General features: G+C 62.3%; 1 protein-coding gene across 1 annotated transcript in view; it reads left to right on the top strand.

Annotated features, from left to right (window-relative positions):
* CYTH3 (cytohesin 3) overlaps positions 1–21,561 on the top strand; it is a 44,593-nt gene extending 23,032 nt beyond the window's left edge. The window contains exons 2-13 of the mRNA XM_036014283.1: positions 11,646–11,728; positions 13,835–13,899; positions 14,245–14,311; positions 14,923–15,041; positions 15,580–15,660; positions 16,433–16,545; positions 16,703–16,851; positions 17,096–17,207; positions 20,060–20,136; positions 20,235–20,306; positions 20,427–20,581; positions 21,464–21,561. Of these exons, the coding sequence (XP_035870176.1) occupies positions 11,646–11,728; positions 13,835–13,899; positions 14,245–14,311; positions 14,923–15,041; positions 15,580–15,660; positions 16,433–16,545; positions 16,703–16,851; positions 17,096–17,207; positions 20,060–20,136; positions 20,235–20,306; positions 20,427–20,581; positions 21,464–21,536 (1,166 nt within the window). The 3' untranslated portion in view covers positions 21,537–21,561. The remainder of the gene's footprint in view (positions 1–11,645; positions 11,729–13,834; positions 13,900–14,244; positions 14,312–14,922; positions 15,042–15,579; positions 15,661–16,432; positions 16,546–16,702; positions 16,852–17,095; positions 17,208–20,059; positions 20,137–20,234; positions 20,307–20,426; positions 20,582–21,463) is intronic.
* Positions 21,562–21,832: the final 271 nt, after the last annotated feature.

Raw genomic sequence — 21,832 nt, 5'->3', positions numbered from 1 at the left:
TCGCCGGACAGCTGTTCAGCAGCTGTGCCTCTCTCTGCTCTGAGGACGGCGGGCGGGCGGGTGCCGTGGGCGCGCAGCGGTCCCCGCGTCCCGTCCCAGGGTGCTCCAGGGCCTCCGGAGTGAGGGGCCTGGAGCAGGCTGCACGGCGTCTCATGATGTCCTGTCACCGCGTCCTCAGCGACACACCAGTCACCGAGAAAGTGTCCGACACATGAGGTGCTTTTTCCCCATCACAAGAATACAGGAGAGAAGATAGGGCAGCATGGAGGGGGGAGATCTGTAAAAATAAAAAGAGCGGTTTTACAGCCTTACAAATGCAGTGTTCCCCAGCGCAGGGGGCTCCCCGCTGTGGCTCTGGCCAGTGTGGGGGGGGCGTGGACAGAGAGCGAGGACAACACTTCTCAGAGGGAGGGAGACGGCCACATTTCCAGAAGCTAAATGTTAAAGTTGAGCGTGGCCTGGGCGCAGATGAGAAGTTCTTTGGCTTTCTCTGCTCGCTTTAAAACTGTTCACTTTTTATTTTTAAGGTCATTTGGTGGCAGGGGGGCGGGATGGTCTCTTTGCTGCCAGCCGGGCCCTTTCAGTGTGGCCTGACCCCCGAATCCCGCTCTCCCACACAACTCGGGCCCTCGCTTCTTCCCTCACAAAGACTTCTTTCCAGCCCTTCCCCCCACCCCCCAGGCACTCCCTGCCGGAGCCCAGCCCGGGATTGTGAGCAGAGCCTGGCCAGAGGGCACTTTCACTGTGTTCTTCCGTTGTCCTGTGGACACGGAGGAGGATGCATGGTAAAGCCAGCAGGCGTCAGACTGGAAACCTCCCTGCGAGGCAGACACGCCGGCTCCCCCCCCCACCCCAGCATCCTGTGCATTGTCACCTGCTCTCTGTCACCTGCCCCTGCAGCCGGACAGCAGGTGCGAGGCAGGCGGCGGGGGTCCTCGGTGACGGAAGGGAGTGGAGAATCCAGACCGCCGTTTCCTGGACGGTCCTCCGTGGGCCTCCGTGCAGCAGAGGGAAACACTGAAATAGCCTGGATCTGGAACGAGGGGAGGCGTCACGCCGTCACACACGTCATTTACGAGTGCCTTCCCACACCGGAGCCTCGGCGTCGAGCGCACCGCGTGGCGATCTGGCTGCGGGAGGCCCGCCCGCCTGCCTCGGCCTCACAGCTGAGGAGCGGCTGCCGCACGGAGACCAGGGGCTCCTCGAGTGTCCTCCCGGGGTGGCAGCGTTCGTGCCCTGGTCCCGCTCGGGTCCGGCACGGGGCCTCGTCCTCGTTCACGGGGCAGTTTTTGTGCTGGAGGAACCACAGCGTTTTCCGTCAAGGTGGGGAGATACTGCCCGCTTGGAGGCGCACCCACAGAATTCAGGAGTCCCTTTGGCTGGGGGAAGGCACACTTGCTATTTATGCAAAACTCGGTTGATGCAAATGCGTCCCTGTGGTTCCCCGACCCGACCGGGGCCCCAAGCCCGGTTTCCCCGGCCCTGGAAGACCTGCCAGGCCTTTGTGTGGAGCACGGGCTGTGACAGGGCCCCTCCTTCGGTCCCGTCCCCAGTGGGACCGTCCCCACGTCCGCCACAGACCGTCCCTGGACCCTCACATCTTCTATTCTTAGTTCACTGCATTTTTTCCCCCCAAGTCCGGAAGGGCTGTCGAATTTTATCAGACGCCCTTTTCCACCCGCGGAGCCGGCTGTATGGTTTTCATTACCGGCCTCCCGGCAGCGCCACTCCGCGCTCCCTGAACCGTCTGCACGCAGCGTGCCCGCCGGCTCGCGTGTGCGGGGCCCCGTTCCCCTGTGCTTGGCAGCCCTGGGGCGCCCGGGCGTCTCCTCGACGCGGGGTTCTCCTTCGACACCGAGTTCTCCTTCGACCCGGTCCTCTCCGTTTTCTTCCTCTGTGGCGAGCTCAGCATTTCTAGGCTCTCACCCATCTCCCGTTTTTATAAACCTCTCCTGCCCTGGCTGGCGTAGCTCAGTGGATTGAGTGCGGGCTGCGAAACAGGCATCGCAGGTTCGATTCCCAGTCAGGGCACATGCCTGGGTTGCAGGCCATGACCCCCAGCAACTGCACATTGATGTTTCTCTCTCTCTCTCTCCCTCTCTCTCTCTCTAAAAATAGATAAATAAAATCTTTAAAAAACAACAACAAAAACCTCTCCTGTCCTTTCTCCTGGGTTTGGAGGGCAGGGCGCGCGCACCCACCTGCCGGCTCTGCCCTCTTGACCCTGCCTCCGGACGTCCCAGCGCCCGCCCGCCCTGCCCGCCTTTGGTCCCGTGGGAGCCAGCTCATCCCTGGGACTTTCAGGACTTCCGGCCGGTCGCTGGGTTCCCAGGACCGCAGCCCCGGGGCGGCCAGAGCCTCCCCGGCAGGGACGTTCAGCCCAGACTGCCGGCCTCACCTTCCTCCCTGGACTGCGGGATGAAAACCACGTGGATTCCACCGGCTCTGCCCTGAAACAGCGCGCCCCCGCCCCCGCCCCCGCCCCCACGCAGCGTTGAATTCCTCAGCTTTTCCCCCTTTGAGATGTTCGAGAACGGGAATCACAGTGTCGGATGTTTGGCGTGCAGCTGCGTCGAGTCTGTGCAGACGGAGGACCGGTCCAGGCTCCCGGCGGGAGCGGGCAAACGTGTGCCCGGCTCTGCGGGCCAGGACTCTGCGGGCCAGGACGCCGGGCAGTGGGCTTCCTCCTGAGGCGCGGCTATGGGGGGAGCTGGGGGTCTTCAGACGGGGGCTGTCCCGCCCTTCCAGCTTCCAGTAGCAGCCGGCCGGGCCCAGACACGTGGCCTGGGCCGTGGTCTGTCGGGCCGGTGACGGTGACGCAGGAGGTGGGCGTTCTGGGCCACCTCGTGACGGACACCTCAAGTCACTTTTTCTTTGTTTAGAGACGCGATGTCCTTTCTTCTTTTTTTAAAAAATAAGTGCAGCGAAGACTTTCTCCACCTGTAATTTTCACAAGCGTCGTCGCAAGCTGAGGCCGGTTTGGGAAGTGTTTGCCCGTAGCTGGACCTCTGTGCCCGGAGCGGTCCCGGTGACGACGCACGGGGTCTGTGGCGGCGAGCACACCCCTCGTGTTGTTGGAGGCGCGACGTGCATGAAGTTGCGTTGTCCTGGTTTAACTCATTGTTCAGACCTTACTGACACGAGGCCTCTGTTCAGTATCCGACAGGCCAGCCACTGGCTTAGACTCCGTTTGGGGCCAGGCCCCCCATCGTGGGCTGCGCGTGCTAGCTGTCCTGCTTCCGCCGGAGTCTCAGCGGGCGAGGAGGAAAAGGGGGTGCGGGACGCAGGGTGAGGGCCCGAGGGTCCCCCGTGCCGGGGCTCCACAGCAGAGAGCCTGACCCAAACCCGTGTTTTTCCTGGCGGCTTTACTGAGACACAGTTCGTGCACCATAAGATCCTCCCACGTCAGGTGTGCCACTCGGTGGCTTGGGGTGAATCTGCAGGCGTGTGGAGCCATCGCCCACTCAGTTTCAGAACGTTCCGTCATGCTGATGGGACCCCCCAGCCCATCTGCGTTTGGTTCTTGCGCCAGCTCAGCCACCACCCATCTCTGCGTCTCCGCAGGCTGACCTTGTCCGGGCGCTGGACGTCAGTGGAGTCTGGGGTCTTCTGCATCTTGCTTTGTCCACTCCGTGCGCTTTTTAGGTTCATCCGAGTGGTTGCAGGTTTCAGGAGGGTTTAAAAAAATTTTTTTTAATTTTTTGCAGAATAATGTTCCACTGTATGGTCATACCACGACTGGTCCATCCGCTCATCTCTGGACGAGCATCTGGGCAGTTCCCCCCTCTTCTGGCTGTTGCAAATGGTGCCCCGTGAACATTCATTCGTGTGTAGTGTTTGTTTAATCGCCTTCCTTTCAGTGTCTCTGGGCCACATAGTGATTCTGTGTCTAACTTCCTGAGAAGCTGCTAACGTGTTTCGCAGAGCCACTGAACCATCTTACGTTCCCGCCAGCAAAACACAAAGGTTCCGACTGCTCCACGTCCTGGCCAAGTTAGCCTTCTTTTAAAACTGGCGTCCTAGCCATCCTGGGGGCGTGAGGTGCTGTCTCGTGGTGGTTCCCGTGTGCATGTCCCCCTGACCTCGAGCGTCTCCCCAAGGGCTTGCTGGGTATCTGTGTGTCTTCACAGACACGTCTGTTCACGTCCTCTGAATGTTTAAACCTGGTGGGACTTGTTGTTGAGTTGTGAGCGTTCTTGATGCATTCTGGACGAGAGACTCTTAGCAGGTGTAGGATTTGCAAATATTTACTCCCGTTCTCTAGGTTGTCTTTCCGCTTTTTTGGAAAGTGTCCTTCGATGCACACATGTTTTTAATTTCAAGGTTTGATTTATTGTTTCCCTTGTCGCCTTCACTTTGGGCATCGTGTCTGAAATGCAGGGCTGAGTCCAGCTGTGTGAAGATTCAACCCTGGGTTTTCTTCTCTGACTTCTGTGGTTTTAGCTCTTGTGTTGAGCTCACCGATCCATTTTGAGTTACTTTTTGTACCTGGTGTGAGGTTTTCCGCCTCACCCCTTTCCAGGGCGGGTACCCCATTGTCCCAGCTCTGCTTCTTTTTTTTAAAGGTTTTATTTATTTATTTTTAGAGAGGGAAAGGAGGAAGAAAGAGAGAGAAACCTCAATGTGCGGTTGCTGGGGGTTATGGCCTGCAACCCAGGCATGTGCCCTGACTGGGAATCGAACCTGCGATGCTTTGGTTTGCAGCCCGCGCTCCATCCACTGAGCCTGGCTCTGCTTCTTGAAGGGACCGTGCTCTGAAGGGCTTCCCAGACGCGGTTGTGTTCTGAGGCTGTGTGTTCTGTTCCGCTGCTCTTGCCACCTGTCCTTGTACCAGCGCCATGCACGCTGCTGTCCTTGCAGCCTCGGTGCATTTCGGTGCGCACTTCCTGACGCGGGCTCATTAACGGTGTTTAGATCATCTGTCTTTGTTTCAGAAGCCGCGAGCGAGTGCAGACCTCTCTAATGGTTTATGTGAGGAGACGGGAGACCGTGCGATAAGGCCGAGGAGTGTGGGTTGGGGGGGGGGGGCTGGGAGAGGTCTTAGTGTGTTTATGTTTATACATGGATGGGAGGAAGCCGGTAGGAAGAGAGCAGTTGAAGATAAAAGAGAGGGTGCGGCTTCAGGAGCAAAATCGTGGAAGGTCAAGGGCGCAGGCATGTCTGTGCTCAGATGCCAGCCTCTCCTTGCTTCAGCATGGACCGCCCACCCCTGTGACAGGCGGCAGGGCAGCCCAGTAAAAAACATCGCCACCCTTTGGTTCTGTTGACCGAGTGTGGAGGGCTTGAAAACTGCTTACAATTGAAGCGTTTGAAGTTAAGTGGAAGCCCTGGCTGGTGTGGCTCAGTGGATTGGGCATCGTCCTGTGAACCAAAAGGTCACCGGTTCGATTCCCGGTCAGGGCACACGTCTGGGTTGTGGGCGAGGTCCCTGGTTGGAGGTGGGCAATGTTTCTCTCATACATCGATGTTTCTTTCCCTCTCTTTTGCCCACCCTTCTCTCCCTAAAAATAAATAAAATCTTCAAAAAAAAGTCAAGTGGATATGTGAAAGCTAGTCATTCTTTCTCTGTTAGATCTTGCTGTTTAGATTAATTTTCGCATTATTTAATGAGTATAGTCCTTTCCTGTTGGGAGCAAGTTTTGATTTAAAATAAACTAAGAAGGATCGAGGTTAAATTGTGACCTAAGAAACTTAGTTTTCATACAAGACAGACCTCGGTCCTATAATAGTTGAGATTTTTGTTTTGTTTTTATTGATTACCATATCATTACAGAGTTGTTTTAAAAGGATAGGATGGCATTTTATAAAGTGCCAGTTTGTGTGGTCAAGAGGAGAAGCGACAGAGTGAGGTTCTCATTGTAAGAAGAAAGTGGCCCTACCTGGCTGGCGTAGCTCAGTGGATTGAGCGCAGGCTGTGAACCAAAGTGTCGCAGGTTCGATTCCCAGTCAGGGCACATGCCTGGGTTGCAGGCCATGGCCCCCAGCAACCGCACATTGATGTTTCTCTCTCTCTCTCTCCCTCCCTTCCCTCTCTGAAAATAAATAAAATACTTTTTAAAAAAGAAAGAAAATAGTATTTACTTTAAAGATAAAGAAGAAGAAAGTGGCCCTAAGAACGGGCCAAGCCCCCCAGTGCAGCCTGGACCCCGACCTGCCCATTCCATCAGGGTCGCTGGCGTTAGCGTCACCCCATTGAAAAATTGTTTTAAAACTGTGTGTGTGTGTGTGTGTGTGTGTGCGCGCGTGTGTGTGTGTCTGTACTCTAGAGGGATCGAGTCTGAAACGGTCACTGGGGTGGTCGCCTCTGCGGTGGGGTTGCCGCTGCTTTTCCTGCGGCCTCTCGCCCGCCTCTCCGGCACGCGCGTGCTCCAGCTCTCTGTGCAGACCGTAAAGGGTGAGCGGGCGGGGCCGCGTGCTGCGCCAGCCAGCGAGGCTCCTGTGTGTGGCGCTCGACAGACAGCCTTTGGGACACCCCCCCCCCCCCACACACACACCCACACGGCGGCGAGGACTTCGGCGGCTGTGGTGACGCACCACATCGAAGCTGGTGCGCCAACTCGCACAGCGGCACTGCCCACAGCCGCCAGAAGGTGGCGACAACCCCGGTGTCCGTCGCAGGCGACTGGATACACAGGGGGTGGCCTCTCTGCTCAACGGAAAGGTCCTCGGCCACACGAGGGGAGGACGTGCTGACACCTGCTCGAAAGCATCACACTGAGTTAAAGAAGCCGGCTCCCGAAGACCACACACAGTGCGTGACCCCATTTCTAGGAAATGGCTGGGACCAAGGACGGACGAGACCCATCGGTGGCAATGGGAATCAGAAGAGTGGTTAACCTGGGGGAGGCCGGGGAGGGTGCCTGGGGACAAAGGGAAGCAAAGGGATTCTCCCCGGGCCTCCGATGTGGCCCCGGGGACCAACCTTGGGCTGGTGACCTCCAGCACTGCACAAGAACGAGGCGTGTTCCAAGTCACCGGGGTTGTGGTGGTTTGTTGGAGCGGCCACAGGAAATAGAACAACTTTCCGTATCTGGAAGGAGGGGCTGCCGTGACCAGCCCCTGAAACCGCGAAGGGGACTTCCGAGTTGGACAGCAGCAAAGACCTGGTCATCGGAGGCGAGTCCCCAGGAAAGCGCTCCTGGAGCGCGTGCAGCCTGTGAGGCGTCCCCTCCTCCTGCCCGTTTGGTGTCGCACGTCCAGAACGAGGCAGCCCGGCTGGTCACTCAGGGACGATGACGGTCCTGGACGGCTCCGTCTCTGAAAGTCTGCTCCGCGTTTCCTTAGCGCCCCAGGGCCCGTCGTCCCCCCCCCCCCCCCCCGCCCCCACGCGGTGACAAGCCCCCAGGCGGGAGGGACCACCTCAGCTCTTGAGCTGCGTTTCCCGGGGGGTGGCTCTCGGGGCCTGTGCAGGCGGAGATGGGGGGCGGTGTCCCACTTCCTCTGCCCAGTCCCCTGGGTTTCCCCCTTAGGCGATGTCAGTTTTTTGTTTTGTTTTTTTTAACTTTAAATGTTGGCTAATTCCCAGCGAGTTACAAAGCTGGTACGATCGGTCTCACTTGCCCGTCACCCACTGTCTCTTAGCAGCCACAGCTCAGGGACAGAGTCCCATGCACTGTCAGAGCAGGTCGTTGACGCTGGTACAGTGTGTGGGAGGGGTAGGGCTGTGTCATCTTATCACCACATTGTTGTCTTGTTATCTGCCCACCTCATCTTATCAGCAACCCTGCAGCCTAGATCCGGAACCGTCCATCGCCGCAGGCATCTGCACCTCTCTGCTGCCGCCCCTCAGAGCCCCACCTGCTGGCTGCTGCCCCACCTGCTGGCCGCTGCCCAGCCTTCCTGAACCCCAGGCACCCGCCGTTCTCCTCCCCACTCTGTGCTCCTGGCGTTTTGAAGTGCTGTGTCCTTGAACCCCGCGGCGTGCGGCCTTTAGAGACTGCCCCCCTCCCCCAGCACAGCGCCCTTGGCCACCCATACAGGCCGCTGCCCCGGCCGGTTTCCCTCACTTCCGTGGCCGGTGACCCACGGCCCCGGGTGCACATAGTTCATCGTGCCCTCACCCACTGCAGGACTCCTGGGTTGTCGCCACCTTCTGGCGACGGCGAGCGGTGCTGGGTGCGTGTCCGTGCATCCGTGCGTCTGCGCGTGACTTCCGTGAGGTTCCCGTTGTTGTCCTGGGCGCACGGACAGGAGGGGAAGTGCCGGCCCCCACGCAGACCCCAGGCTCGGCTTCTTGAGGAGCTGCCGGTGCGTCAAAGCGGCTGCACTTTCTTGCCTTTGGAAAGTGAATTCTTCTCCGTGTTCTCCTTTGGGTTTAGACAGTTACTTTGCAAAATTGTAAAGGTGAAGGCTTAGCTCGTCGTTTTCAACCTCGCTGTCGTCTGGAAGCAGCATTTTGAGTGGCGGCCTCCTCGGCCCGCCTTAGCCGGGACCTGCGGGGGTCGATGCGCAGTGACTCCATCATCATCCTCCTCTCCGAGTTTCCCGGCTCGCCGCGCGTCCCCTCCGTCCCGTGCGTTGCTTAGAACTGTGTGCATCCCTGCATTTCCAAACAAGTGGGATTTCCTCGCTTCATCTGCCCTCGGCTCAGAGGGCGTGGTCTTTGCGACGCCGGTCCTTTCGGTAAGAGCTCTGCCGCAGGCGCACGGAGCACGCTGACCGAGTGCGCGGAGCAGGAGGGGAGGGCGCGGCACCGAGGGCCGGGGTGCTCCTGGCCTGGTCTCCAGAGGGGAGCCACTCCAGGAAGTCCTCCCGGGCGACCCTGCCGGGGGGGTCGCTGGGTTCCACGTGTGGCCCCGGCTGGGGTGGGGTCCACACGTCTGAGTCAGGAAGCCCTGCTGCCCCAACGCTTCCGCTTCCCGAAAGCTGGAGAAGGAGCGTGAGAACGCTCTCCCGGGAAGTCCTCCGTGACTGCGCCCTTCCCGGCAGCCCGAGGCAGCCTTTACGAAAAGGCCCGGGGAGGACCCTGGCGTCATTCTCCTCCGGGCAGCACGTCGCGGGGGCGGAGCCTGCTTGGTCTGCAGAAGCCCAGCTGTGAGAGAGCTTTCGAGAGACGGCATGGGTGGGTCTGGAGAGCTTTATGCCAAGTGAAATAACCCAGGCAGACACAAATGCCTTACCATCTCCCTTTTTTGTCAAATGTAACGAACAAACCCAAGTAACAAGCAAAACAGAGACAGAAGCGCAGAAACGTGGCAGAGACGGACACCTGCCCGAGGGGAGGGGCTGGGGGCTGGGCGGGAACCGTCGACGGGATTAAGGAAACCATTATCGGTGTGAGACACAGCAACAGTGTGGTGATCGCCAGAGGGACAAGGGGGGTGGGGGCAGAAGGACTCTTCGCTTTGGGCGACGGGGCACCCGGTGCCGGTGCAGGCGGTGTTTTGTCGAGCGGTAGGTACATCGGGAGCCGGTACGGTCTTGCAGACCATGTCAGGCCAATTAACTAACTAACGAATTGAATAAATAAAGTCGCCTCTGCTTAATGTACAGCCAGACGCCTGCAGAGACTGAGCAAAGGCAGGGCACAGCGTCCGCCCCCGTGGCCCTGTGAGGTTGGAGAAGACCGTCTGCGTGGGCCAGGCGGCCCTGGGACAGCGTGCAGTGGGGGGCGGGGTGTGGCTGCTGGGCGCCCCCATCTGACCGGGTCTGGCTCCGTCGGTGACAAGATGCAGCGTTATTCTATGTTCTACCTACAAGACAAAGGCTGCCCAAAAACCCAGACTTAATTTCTTCTCACTTAGGATTTTCATTTATATTGATCGCAAGAGTCCTTGAAATGCATTTCGACGTTGATTATTACATAACCTTTACTTATCGTACGTGCATGTACAAAGCGAACCGTGAGCGGCGTCCGTGGGTCGGAGGCGCCCTTCCGCACGGTCGGAGCCCCGCTCCTCGGGGTGTCTCTTCTGCAGGGCCGGTGCAGGTGTTTTTCTCTGACGCTTTTGTCCCCTGTGCCGCCGGAGGCGTGGGCGACACAGTGTGTCGTCAAAGAAAGCTGCTTTGGGGTTCCCGGGCTTCTCCAGTGCTTCAGGTTCCCCCAGGAGCCGAGGCACTCCGGGGGGCACCCGGAGGTGCCGGTGGACGTCAGAAGCTGTCCCCGGCTCCTCCTGCCCCATCCGATGGCCTGCTCTGAGTCCTGTCTGTGACAGACACACCCGGGAGCAGCCGTCCGTCCCGGTGCGCCTCGGGCGGTGACAGGCCCACTCCCGGATGTGGGGGCAGCGACCTGTATCTGTCACAATCGATTTCACACATGTCGCCAATGTGCACCTTTAATGGATGAGGCATGTTATGTCTGACTAGCCTGTCGATTGTATTCGTCAAATCTGTATCTTTTTTTTCACATGCACCTCTGCTGATTTTTGCTTTAAATATTTTGAGGCCATGTTGTTAGCTACATACATTCAGACGTATTAATCGTGTGATTAATGGGATGTTATGTCATGATCTGGTGACTGTCTTCACCTGGTGTGCCTGTGCTAATGTAAGGGGACCGGCTTTCTTTCGGTGAGGTTTGTCTGGTGTTTCTCTCGCCACCCTTTCCCCTTCAACTGTTCCCTATTCTTGTCTTTTAAAGGTGCTTCTTGCAGTTTCTTTTTTGTTGCTTGTTTCTTTATGTCCGGGTGTTAAGCCTTGGTCCTTTTCCCACCTGTGTTCATTGTAAATGTATCAGTTACTGATGACCGCGTAACAAAGTATTACAAAGTGGTTGGCGTAAAACAACTGTGGGTTGCCGCCGCAGCTGTGGGCACTGGCAGGCAGGTTGGGGCCTGCTCCCGTCGGGGCCCCCTCTCATGTGGATACAGTTGGCCGGCCAGCCGGGGGGCCGCACTCCTCCCAGGGCTGCCCTCACCCGCCTGGGGCCTGGGCCGAGGGGGCTGGGGCGGCTGGGGTGTCTGGGGCTCCCTCTGGGCTCCCCAGAGCACAGGGCTCGGGGTCCGGGGACAGCGGAGGTTCCGGGCCTCGCACAGAGCCACCTGGGCCGTGTTCTCTGGGTCAAGGGAAGTCCCAGAGCCAGTCCGCACCTAACGGTGGAGAAAGACCCCCCCCCCCCCATCGTTAGGCAGTGAATGACTGTAATCGAGGAGGAGAGAACGTGGACCTGGCGGGGACGGTGAATACTGGGGAGGTTAGCCGTCAGCGAGAGGCTGTGAGGAACAAGTGTGTCCGTTAGAAGAAAATGCAGCCAATGCCCACGTCCCACGGCACCGGGACTGTCCTTCGGGGATGCGGCTCCGGCCACCCCCAGCCCTTTCAGAAGGAGCTGCCGTCGAGAATTTGGTTTTGGTCCTTCACATGCACTCGTCTACACCCTGCCGGGATACCTGTGTCTTCCGGCACCTTCCGGCACCTTCAGGAGCGCAGGGGCAGTGTCCGCCCTCGAGACAGGCTTTTTTGGTTTTGTAACCAGGGATTCGGTTTTGTAAATACCACAATGGGCTCATTCCTTACTGTGGGGTTCAGGCTGTTTTCCTGCCACAGGCAGTGCCGCCGCGCCCGGGTTCCTGAGGGTTACCTGAGGGTTAGCAGGGTCAAACCCCCACCTGCCGCGTCGCCCGTGCGGGCCGGGCAGTGCCTGCCGAGTTGTTCTCCGGGGCGGGCGGTAGTTCGGTTGTTCATTTGAGTTGTTTTCCTTTCAGTGCCTGAAGACCTGTCCTTAGAAGAGAGGGAAGAGCTTCTCGACATCCGTCGGAGGAAAAAGGAACTTATCGATGACATCGAGGTAAAAAAAAAATCTTCTGGTTTTTGCTTTTGGGTCAAAGATTAAGCCAAGGAGCTTCAGGGCCAGGGGAAAAAGTCGGCGTCTGGCGCGTGTCCGTCTGCGCGGCCCGAAGGGACGGAGCAGGAGGAGCAGGAAGGCCAGCGCCTGGGGCCGGCGCAGCGGGGACCGACCGGCTCGCCAGGCGGCACGGCCCTGGTGGCCCCCAGGACGCCACAGGTCCCCAGTCAGCCGTGGGGGACACCTGACTGCAGAGCCACCACAGTCATTTTCAGACAGCAGCGGCAATCTGCAGGCGCACTGCTCCCCGAGACTGTCTGGGGAGACCCGGTTTTGTGCAGCAGTGTCCCCAGCACCGAGGACGTTGCCGCCCCGTTTCGGTGCCTCGGGCGTCTCTGCCGTCGGTGACTGCGCCCCCGTGGGGTTCCAGGTGCACACCAGGTGCCTGCCCCCCCCCAGTCCCCCAGCCAACACAGCCCAGGCCCAGGAGCACTGGGCTTCCGTCTGCGTGAGCTCAGGGGGCCGGGCGGGGTCCCGCAGGAGACGCAAGGGAGGGACGCCCTTCTCGGGGTCGGAGGGTCTGCGGCTGTTGCCAGACCCGTCCGGGAGACCCGCGCTCGCTGCTCCCCGCCGGGCCTCCCCGGGACATCGGACGTGTGGCTCTTCCTTGGGAAGCATCCGTTGCCGTCCTGCCAAAGTCAGCGCGGCCTCTCGGGCCACCGGCCGCGCGGCCAGGCCCTGTCCAGACAATGCCTCCTTTCTAGGAGCCCGCGGCTGGAGTCTGAAGTCTCTTGGCACACGGAATAAAAGGGTTTCGAATAAAAATGTCTTTGTGCTCGAAGGATGATTCCTGGAGCGTTTTCTTCTGAGGTTACCCTTCGTTCTTGGAAACGTCAGATGCCCGGACTAGGGGCCTGGGCTGGAGGACCGGAGCGTACAGGGCCCGGCACAAATGACGCCCCTGTTTTATTACAAAGTCTTTTATTTTTTATTTTTTTTAGATTTTATTTATTTACTTTTAGAGAGAAGGGAAGTGAGGGAGAAAGAGAGGGAGAGAAACATTGGCCCACAACCCAGGCATGTGCCCCGACCGGGAACCGAACCTGCGACCCTTCGGTTCGCAGGCGGGTGCTCAGTCCACTGAGCAGCCCCAGCCAGGGCACAAAGTCTTTTATTACAAATTCATAAGCGTGCCACTCTGTAACGCAACACTGTCACACCCCAGCACACCCTATGGCATTCTAGGTGAAGTGTTCAAATTAAAACGATACATTATGACAGCCGTATGGTGACCCTGCCGACCCCCCTCAGGCAGGCGCTACTCCTGCCGGACGCTGGCGTTTCAGGTCAATGGTCTGTTTGGTCATTCGTCGTGATGCTGCCGTGCGGTCTCGGGAAGGTCTGCCTTCCCTGTGGAGGGGCAGGGACGTCTGCTCCTCCTGGGGCTCCTGGTGCGTCTCAGGGCCGCAGGCGCACGCTCTGGTCACCCCCTGGGCTCTGTCTACAGTCTGCAAAGGGACAGAAGCTGTCCCGAGACGGGGGGTGGGGGGCCTGTGCTAACGGCCCTGAAGCCTCACCTCCTGCCCCGGCCTCCTACGAGCCCCGGAGGCCATGAGGGGGGAGGCAGGTGGGGGCGTTGCTGCCTTCTCGTAGCCCCCACGAGGGTGCTGAGCACTCCCCTTCGTCATCACTGGCCCCCGACACATCCCCCCTGGGGTCCCCTCCTGCTTTCTCCCTCTCTCTCTCTCTCTCTCTCCCCCTCCCTCTCTCTCTCTCTCTCCCTCTCTCTCTCCCCCCTCTTTCTTTCTCTCCCCTCTCCCTCCCTCTCACACGCACACTCACACACACTCACACACACTCACACTCAGGCACCTGCCTCGTGGATGCCTCTGACCCCCTGGCGAGGGGGCACGAGTCGCAACACTTCTCTCTCCTGCGCCAGGCCGGTGCCGACTAGGAGAGCACCTCTGGATCCGTAGGTACAGGTGTGTCCAGGCCCGTGGCGTCCAGGCGAGACCCCGGGGAGCAGCCCCGGGTGCTTCTCCGCGTCCGGCGGAGGAGGGGAAAGGCCCCCGCCCCGCCTCAGCATCCTCCCTCCTCTCTCGACAGAGGCTGAAGTATGAAATCGCCGAAGTGATGACCGAGATCGACAACCTGACCTCTGTGGAGGAGAGGTAAGCCCGGCCGCGGCAGGGCGGGCGGGGGTGGGTGGGGGGCCGGGGGGGCTGTACGGAGCCTTGGGGGCCCCTCCCCCGGCTTCCTCTGGCTCATCCCGGTTCAGGGAGCAGCACGGCCCCTCAGAACTGACCTCGCACAGGTGACTCTGTGCAGCTGGGAGCTGTGCGTGTCTTAAGTCACCGCCCCCCACCGCTAGCCTTCCCCGGAGGAGGTACCACAGGCAGGAAGGGGCCACGTCCCCTCTCCAGGGCCTCGGCCACGTCCCCTCTCCAGGGCCTCGGCCACCCCAGTGCCGGGGGAGCCGCGTCCGGTAACGGCGCCCTCCTTGTCTCCACGCACAGCAAAACCTCGCAGAGGAACAAGCATGTCGCCATGGGGAGGAAGAAGTTCAACATGGACCCCAAAAAGGTGAGGGGGTGCATCGGGTGTCTCTGGCCCACCAGATGCTGTGGACCGACCCACCTGAACGGCCTGCTCCCTTTTGATAAAGGTGGCCGTGCTGCCTCTTAGAAACACAGAGTCGGTTTTAAGTTTGTATCGAGGAAAGGGGCCACTGATGAGTGGGGTGGAGCGAACCCGTTTGTCGGCCGGTCCCCGGACCAGAGGCCTTTCCCCCCTCGTGCGGAGCTTCCCCTTCGCGTGTCAGGCGCCTCCGGTGCCCAGCAGCAGCCCTGGGCTCACCCGGGAAGAAGGGGCGAGGCCCGTGGGGTGGGGAGGCTGCGGGTGCTCCGGAGCCGCCCCTCTGCGTTCCCAGCTTCCCAGACCGCCTGGGAAAACGCACACGCATCTGCGACCAGCAGGGGGCAGCCAGCGCGCCCAGAGGCGCGGGTGTGGGTGTGCGGTCAGCGGGGGCCGTCTAGACTGTCCCCCCCACCCCATGCTGAGCAGTAGTGTGTGCCCCCGCGGGGCCGGGCGGTGTCTCGCCCGTGCCCAAGCCCGCACGCCCGTCTCCCTGTGACTGGAGCGCGAGCCCCGGGGACCGTCCTGAGCAGCACCCCCACACTCCCGTCCTGCCGCAGGGGATCCAGTTCCTCATCGAGAACGACCTGCTGCAGAGCTCCCCGGAGGACGTGGCCCAGTTCCTGTACAAGGGCGAGGGCCTCAACAAGACCGTCATCGGGGACTACCTGGGGGAGAGGTGAGCCGAGCGGGGGGGTGCTTCCCCTCTGGACTTCAGAATCCCTGTCCCCTGGGACCCCGAGGACCCCTGTGCATTGATCCTAGAGGAGGAGGAAGTGGGGGGAGGGGAGAACAAATGGTGATGTGAGAGAGAAACATCCCCCCACACGCTTCCCTTCCCGACCGGGAATCAAACCCGCAGCCTTGCAGTGCACGGGAGGATGCCCCAGCCTACGGAACCGCCCGGCCAGGGCCTTCCCGGCGTTTGGGTGCTGGAGAGAGAATGGGCTCCAAGCCTCCGCAGGGGGTGGGAGGGAGAGGCCTCTGGTCCCGCGCGCGTTTGGGATCAGGCGGCGATCTCCTCGCCCTCACACCCACCGGTCGTGACGTCACGTCGGTCCCCCACGGGGTCCCCTGGGCACCAAGGCCAGAACCACACGAACAGGCCGTACCTGGAGCATCAGTCACGCGACTGAAACCCAGGAAAACGGGCCCGAGGGGACGTGTGTCTTGGAGGCGTCTGCGGAGGGCTGGAAGGCGGCTTCTTCTCTTTCCAGGGACGACTTCAACATCAAAGTGCTGCAGGCCTTCGTCGAGCTGCACGAGTTCGCCGACCTCAACCTGGTCCAGGCCTTACGGTGAGCGTCCTGTCGCGTGTGGTCCCGGAGAAGAGGGCAGCAGGGGTCCGCTGCCCCAGCGGAGGTAGCTAGACACCCGAGCCACGTCACTCGGGAGGGCCGCCCGGGTCCCTGCAGACGCCGGCGCCCCTCTCTCCGCGTGGCCTCTCCAGGGCCGCCGGCTGTGCATGTGCCGTTCACAGGTCCTTTGCCGACTTCCGTTTTAAATGAGGCTCGGCGGCTGTGTGTGGGCTTTCCTCCCACGGGTGGGGTGAGGCCGCCACCCTCTGTGTCTCGCCCTGTGCTTGGCCGCGCGCCCGGGCTGAGCTGCGCTGCCAGCTCTGGATGCTGCGGCCGGATTCCCGGGCTCCAGGGCTCGGAGTCAGTTTCTGAGAACCTGGCCACACAGGGCGCGGCTGGTCAGGCAAGTCTGGGGGCGTGGTCGCGGTGGCCAAGATTCCGTTTCTCGTGGTTGCTCCGTCTCTGGCCTGAGCCACAGGCCTTGACTCACTGCTGCGGGTGTCGGTGGGTGGCTGGCCGAGGGCAGGGAGCTGCCTGTCATCCCTGAGTCACCTGCCATGTTCCCCAGCCGAGCAGAAGGAGCTCTGTGGTGGGACTGGAGGGTGTCTAGCCAGCTGCGGCCTTGAGTGCAGGCCGCTTGGAGTCATCCGCACCAACGGCGCACCTGCCGTGTGCACCTGGCCTCCGGCCTGGGCCCCGGGGCGGGGGAGGGGGGTGAGGCCAGGACCCTGGGAACTGACGGCCACTCTCACTGGCGCTCGTGTCTCTCCAGGCAGTTCCTGTGGAGCTTCAGGCTCCCAGGCGAGGCCCAGAAGATCGACCGCATGATGGAGGCCTTCGCTTCCCGCTACTGCCTGTGCAACCCCGGCGTCTTCCAGTCCACAGGTCAGTGACGGGGCGCGGGACGGCTCTGCCTGTGGCCTGCCAGGCGCGCCCTGCGGGACACAGGTCGCCTGGTACACGGGAGCCAGACCGGCCCGTCGGCTGCCCCGAGGCTGAGCCCCCCGAGGCTGAGCCCCCGCTGCCCGCTGGCTCCTTGCAGACACGTGCTACGTGCTGTCCTTCGCCATCATCATGCTCAACACCAGCCTGCACAACCACAACGTGCGGGACAAGCCCACCGCCGAGCGCTTCGTCACCATGAACCGGGGCATCAACGAGGGCAGGGACCTGCCGGAGGAGCTGCTGCGGGTGAGCGGCGGCCCCGCCCCTTCCGGGGCACCGCGCCCCGCCCCTTCCGGTTCCTCCTCCGGTCCCCGCGCTTGCCCTGGATCCTCGGCTGTGAGCTGGGTGGCGCCAGTGCCCCGACCTTAGCGCCTCTTCGGCGAGTCCCCCGCTGCTGTGCTGTCCCCACTCCCTCCACCACCACGCGTGGGCTGCCCGGGGAGGGCCGGTGTCCTCCCCGCTGAAGCGCGCGCTGCTGCTGCCCTCGCAGAACTTGTACGAGAGCATCAAGAACGAGCCGTTCAAGATCCCGGAGGACGACGGCAACGACCTGACACACACGTTCTTCAACCCCGACCGCGAGGGCTGGCTCCTGAAGCTGGGTGAGCGGCGCCGGCGGGCGGGCGGGCGGGCGGGGGGGGACCGCGCTCCGGGCCCCGCAGCGCCCCGCAGCCACTCCTCCTGCGCCGCGTGCCTTCCGAGTTCCGCTAGCGGGGCCCCGAGCAAAGGCAGCCCGGGAAAAACAAGGTCATTAGGAGAAGGCCGCGCTCGGTGGCCGGCCGCACGCCCCAGACTCCCCGAAGGGGGCCGTCCGTCCACGCCCCCGGCAGGCAGTGACGGCTGGGCCGCGCCGGCGCCCCAGAGCACCGTCTCCAGGAACTGCGTTCCGCCCCGTGTTTGGTGCGGCTGGTGCTCCACGAGTGGTTTAAATGTGCCTTCTCGTTGTTTTCCTTCTGCCTGCGGGTCCCGCCTTTCTGTTCCGCGACGGGCTGTCCCCGCTGCTTCTGCGGGAGGAGGTTCGTGCGCGGTGGCTCCCCCTCGGTCTCTCGCCCTGTCGGTGTGCATGAAGCTCTGATTTGTGGCTGCCGCTCATCTGACCCACGTGGCTTTGGACTTGCCGGTGGATGTGCCAGCCACACCCTGGGCTGGGCAGGAGTGGCCGGAGTGCAGCCGATCTCACCCGGTGCCGCACTGGGGTGCCTGCCCCTCCTCCCGGCCAGAGCAGCAGGGAGAGGGCTTGCGGCAGCCCCGCCCCCCCTTTCACTCTGCCCTGGTACTAACCCTGTGGCCGCGCATGCTTGCACCACCGTGGGAAGAGCCCAGAACATTTGAAAGGCATCCTAACCGTTGACAAAGAAGCAGGGTGGTTTTTATGTTTCCTGGGCAATCGTAGGAGGCGGTAGGGTTTTTGACTGGGGGGTCGGTTGGGGTTTCTGCCTCATAGTGCCACTAGAGCCTGTGCAATGTGACAGCCTACATCCTCCAGGCGCTCCAAGAACAGATGGTGAGATGCAAGGCGTATAAGAATTCTGGTGGTTTGGTTCTTAATGAAGGGAGGAGGAGTCCCCGGCGTGGGGGCAGCGGGAGCAGGCGTGGCGGGCGTGGGAGCAGGCCCCAGGTCCACGCTTCGGGCTTGGGGCCTTGCTCCAACTTTTCTCGGACCTCATCGAGGTCTGGAGAGTTCCGGGTCTCTGCCCAAGAACACGGAAGCATAGCTTTTGCACCCGAATGCCTGAGTGGCCTTCAGGGTACAGTGGCCTCTGCGATCCCATCAGACCTGGGGCCCCGGGGGGCTGGGAGAAGGGGTGCGCCCCCAACACCAGTGCTGGCGTGCCCGCTCCTGTCCCTTCAGTGCCCCTTGAGAGGCGGTGACAGCGCAGGCTCCTGGTGGCTGGTGTGTCTGGGGCCAGCGGGGCTCGTCTTCCAGCCTGTCCTGTCCCCCAGTCGAGCAGATGAGTGGCCAGGACATTAGTGCGCAGGGCAGTGTCCGGAGCTGCCGGGACCTGAGCAGGGCCCAGGGGGCCCGATGCGGTGGCTGGACGTGGCCTGAGCACAGGGGACAGCTGGGGGCCTGGGGTCTGCCCCTTCCACGCTCCCATAGCCGCGTACACATGTCTCTGGGGAGGGAAGTCGAGGCCCTGGTGTTCTGGTGAGAAGCCACAAAGCTAGTGACGGTGGTGCTGTTCAGCCCTCGAGCCTCCCGGCCAGGTGGCAGCTGAGAGCTACCGTCCCCGACAGCGCCAGCAGCCCCCGAGTCTGCTCTGTGCTGAGAGCTGTTCCCGCCGGAGAGCGGGCACGCCAGCGCTGGCAGGCTCACCGGGCCGCCCCGCCCGGGGCCCGGAGAGGCTCCTGCCCCAGTGTCGGCGCTGGCCTGGCCACTAGAGGTGGGTGGCTGGTGCGCGTCGCTCTCCGAGGGCCAAGGAGGAGGTCAGTCACCTGCGAGCCGGTGCCAGAGACGCGCCAGGTTGGCCCCCAGCACCCACGGCCTGGACACAGAAGCACAGCCCAAGGCGTCTGAGATAGGGCATCTCTCGTTCTGGGTTCAGTCTGAGAGCAGGTGGTCTTCCCAAGGCCTGGGTGCTTTGCCAGCACGCAGCAGTCGGGCTGCCGCCTCGCGGTTGTCGAGTGAACACCTTACAGTCACCGAGTTTTGAGAACGAAGCAGTCGTTAAAAAGACGGGAGCGAGGGTCAGAGCTGACCCGTGCAGGCAGGGGAACTCGCGGGCTCGTCTCTGGACGGCTCTGTGCCCCGTCAGAAGCAGGGGCGAGAGCCGGAAGCCAGCTTGTCGTCCCCGCTGAGCATGTAAGGGGACAGACGCTCTTCCCTTCCGTGGCGGGAGGGGTACACGCGGAGGAGCTGCGTGTGTGGGTGACACGTGTGTCCCAGACCCTGTTAGGAGGTGAATTCAATCTGATACCCCCGGGCCCGGGAGTAATTGAGTTTGCTGGGCCCCAGGGCTGCCCAGAGCCCTCCGTAATGCGATCAGGACCCCGGCGTAACAGGATTAGGTCCCGGACAGCCGGGGCGGCACCCACTTCCCTCCGTTGCCATTTCCACGTGAGGAAATGAAGCCCATTCGTCACGGCTGCCTTTTCCAGGAGGCGCATTTGGGGGGAGCAGTGGAGCCGTCTGGGGGCCCAGGGAGGCCGTGAGGGCGAGGGGCAGGCCTGGGGGAGGGGGAGTGCCGGCGAGCAGAGCCCCACACCGTGCGTCCGCTTGTCGCCAGGCGGGCCCGAGAGGCCCGGGTGGCCCAGGCCACGCAGCTCGTCCGGGACGTGGTTAGGTGTTAGACAGGTGGGCCTCTTCCCAAGGAAGGAAACCCGAAATCGAGCTCGGCTACCCCGCCCCCCCGTGGCCTTTCCGGAGGCAGTGGTTCGCGTGGCCCGGGCCCTAGGCGCCCTGCCTGCCTGCCCGCCCGCCCCCGGTCTGCTCACGGGGCCCTTGTGCTTGCAGGCGGGCGCGTGAAGACCTGGAAGCGGCGGTGGTTCATCCTGACCGACAACTGCCTCTACTACTTCGAGTACACGACAGTGAGTGAGGGGCGGGTGGCCCGCCGCCCCCCACGTCCGAGGGACCCGTGGTCTTGCCTTGTGTTGAGGCTGGTGTGCCCTCTCCCCCACTCCCGCAGGACAAGGAGCCCCGGGGGATCATCCCGCTGGAGAACCTCAGCATCAGGGAGGTGGAGGACCCGCGGAAGCCGGTGAGCCGCCTTCCTCCTGCCGGCGGGGTCCTCCCCGGCGCTCCAGTGGCCGGCCGCCCTGTGGGGAGCAGGAGAGCCTCCCGTCCCCCCCCACTGACAGCCCCTCTCTGTCCCCACCAGAACTGTTTCGAGCTTTACAACCCGAGTCACAAAGGGCAGGTCATCAAAGCCTGCAAGACGGAGGCGGACGGCCGAGTGGTGGAGGGCAACCATGTGGTGTACCGCATCTCCGCGCCCAGCCCCGAGGAGAAGGAGGAGTGGATGAAGTCCATCAGGTGCGGCCCGGGTGCTCCCCTGCGCGTCGCGCCCGTGACCGCTGTCGTTGTCGACAGTGACCCAGTGATTCTTACTAGGATCGCTGGACACCCTTCGGCAGTGACCATCAGAAAAGTCAGAGAGGTGCAGATCTGTCACTTTAAAGACCTGGAAATGACAGAGTCCACTGGGGGCCGCGCAGGCTGGCGGGGCGGTGGGGGTAGCGTGCGCACACCGGGGTGCTGCTTGTGCTTTTGAGGGACGGAGGGGAAGGGGGAGGGAGGGGAACGCTGGTCTGCTGTCCCACGTATGGGCGTGCCACGGTCGACTCCTGCAGGGGCCCTGACCGGGGGTGGAGCCTGCAACCTTCTCATTGCGGGGTGGCGCTCTGACCACCGAGCTCCCCGGCCAGGGCGTGGGTGCGGCTTTTACTGGGGCGCAGGGTGGGGGCCTCGGGCTCTGAGGGCTTGCTCTCGATGGGTGCACTTGAAACTCCCACAAGAGTGTGGGTTCGAAGCGCAGGCAGAGAAAGCAAGCAGCCTGCACAGTTGTCTGTCCACGTCACTGGAGACCTTCGAACCCCAGGGGCCCATGGGGCGCTGGCACGCGTCTGCCGCGGCGTCCGGCCCTGGCAGTCACGTGGGAGCCGGACGCTTGCGGTGTGAATTAGAGGGCGCGAACGTCAGGGCTGACACGCACGTGACGCTGGGGGAGAGGGCACGCGTGTGCGTGTGTGTGCCTGTGCCGCCCGTGTGAGCAGGAATGGCCCGTCCCCAGACTCTCAGGAGGGTGGCCCTGCGCCTCTCGGGGGTCACAGTGGTCCTCTGGTCGGAGGTCCCTCGGGGTGCCGGCAGGGGGGGTGTGGGGGGAGGCCTCCTCACCGGGCCGTTGTGTCTCCCCAGAGCGAGCATCAGCAGGGACCCCTTCTACGACATGCTGGCCACGCGGAAGAGGAGGATCGCCAATAAGAAGTAGCTTTCCCGCCCGCGCAGGTAAAAGTGACCACCACGCCCCACCACCGAACGCGGCTGGGAGGCCGCCCCGCCGCAGCCCGGACCCCGACGGCCTTTCCCCGGAGGCGTCCCCGGAGGCGGGGCTTTGTGCCGCACTGCACTCATGCCCTGGCGGCCTCCAGGGCTCCCCGGTTCTCCGAAGCCACTGTGTGCCCAGTCGGTGGCTCCCCTCCGCCGAGGGTCCCCGCTCAGCGGCCGGGGAGGTCGGCCTCGACGGCGTGTGCGGCGGACTCGGGCCACGGCCCGCCCACAGACCCA

The sequence above is a fragment of the Phyllostomus discolor genome, chromosome 13, assembly GCF_004126475.2.
Source record: "Phyllostomus discolor isolate MPI-MPIP mPhyDis1 chromosome 13, mPhyDis1.pri.v3, whole genome shotgun sequence".
NCBI classification, from domain to species: domain Eukaryota; kingdom Metazoa; phylum Chordata; class Mammalia; order Chiroptera; family Phyllostomidae; genus Phyllostomus; species Phyllostomus discolor.
This window is presented reverse-complemented; position numbering and strand designations above follow the sequence as displayed.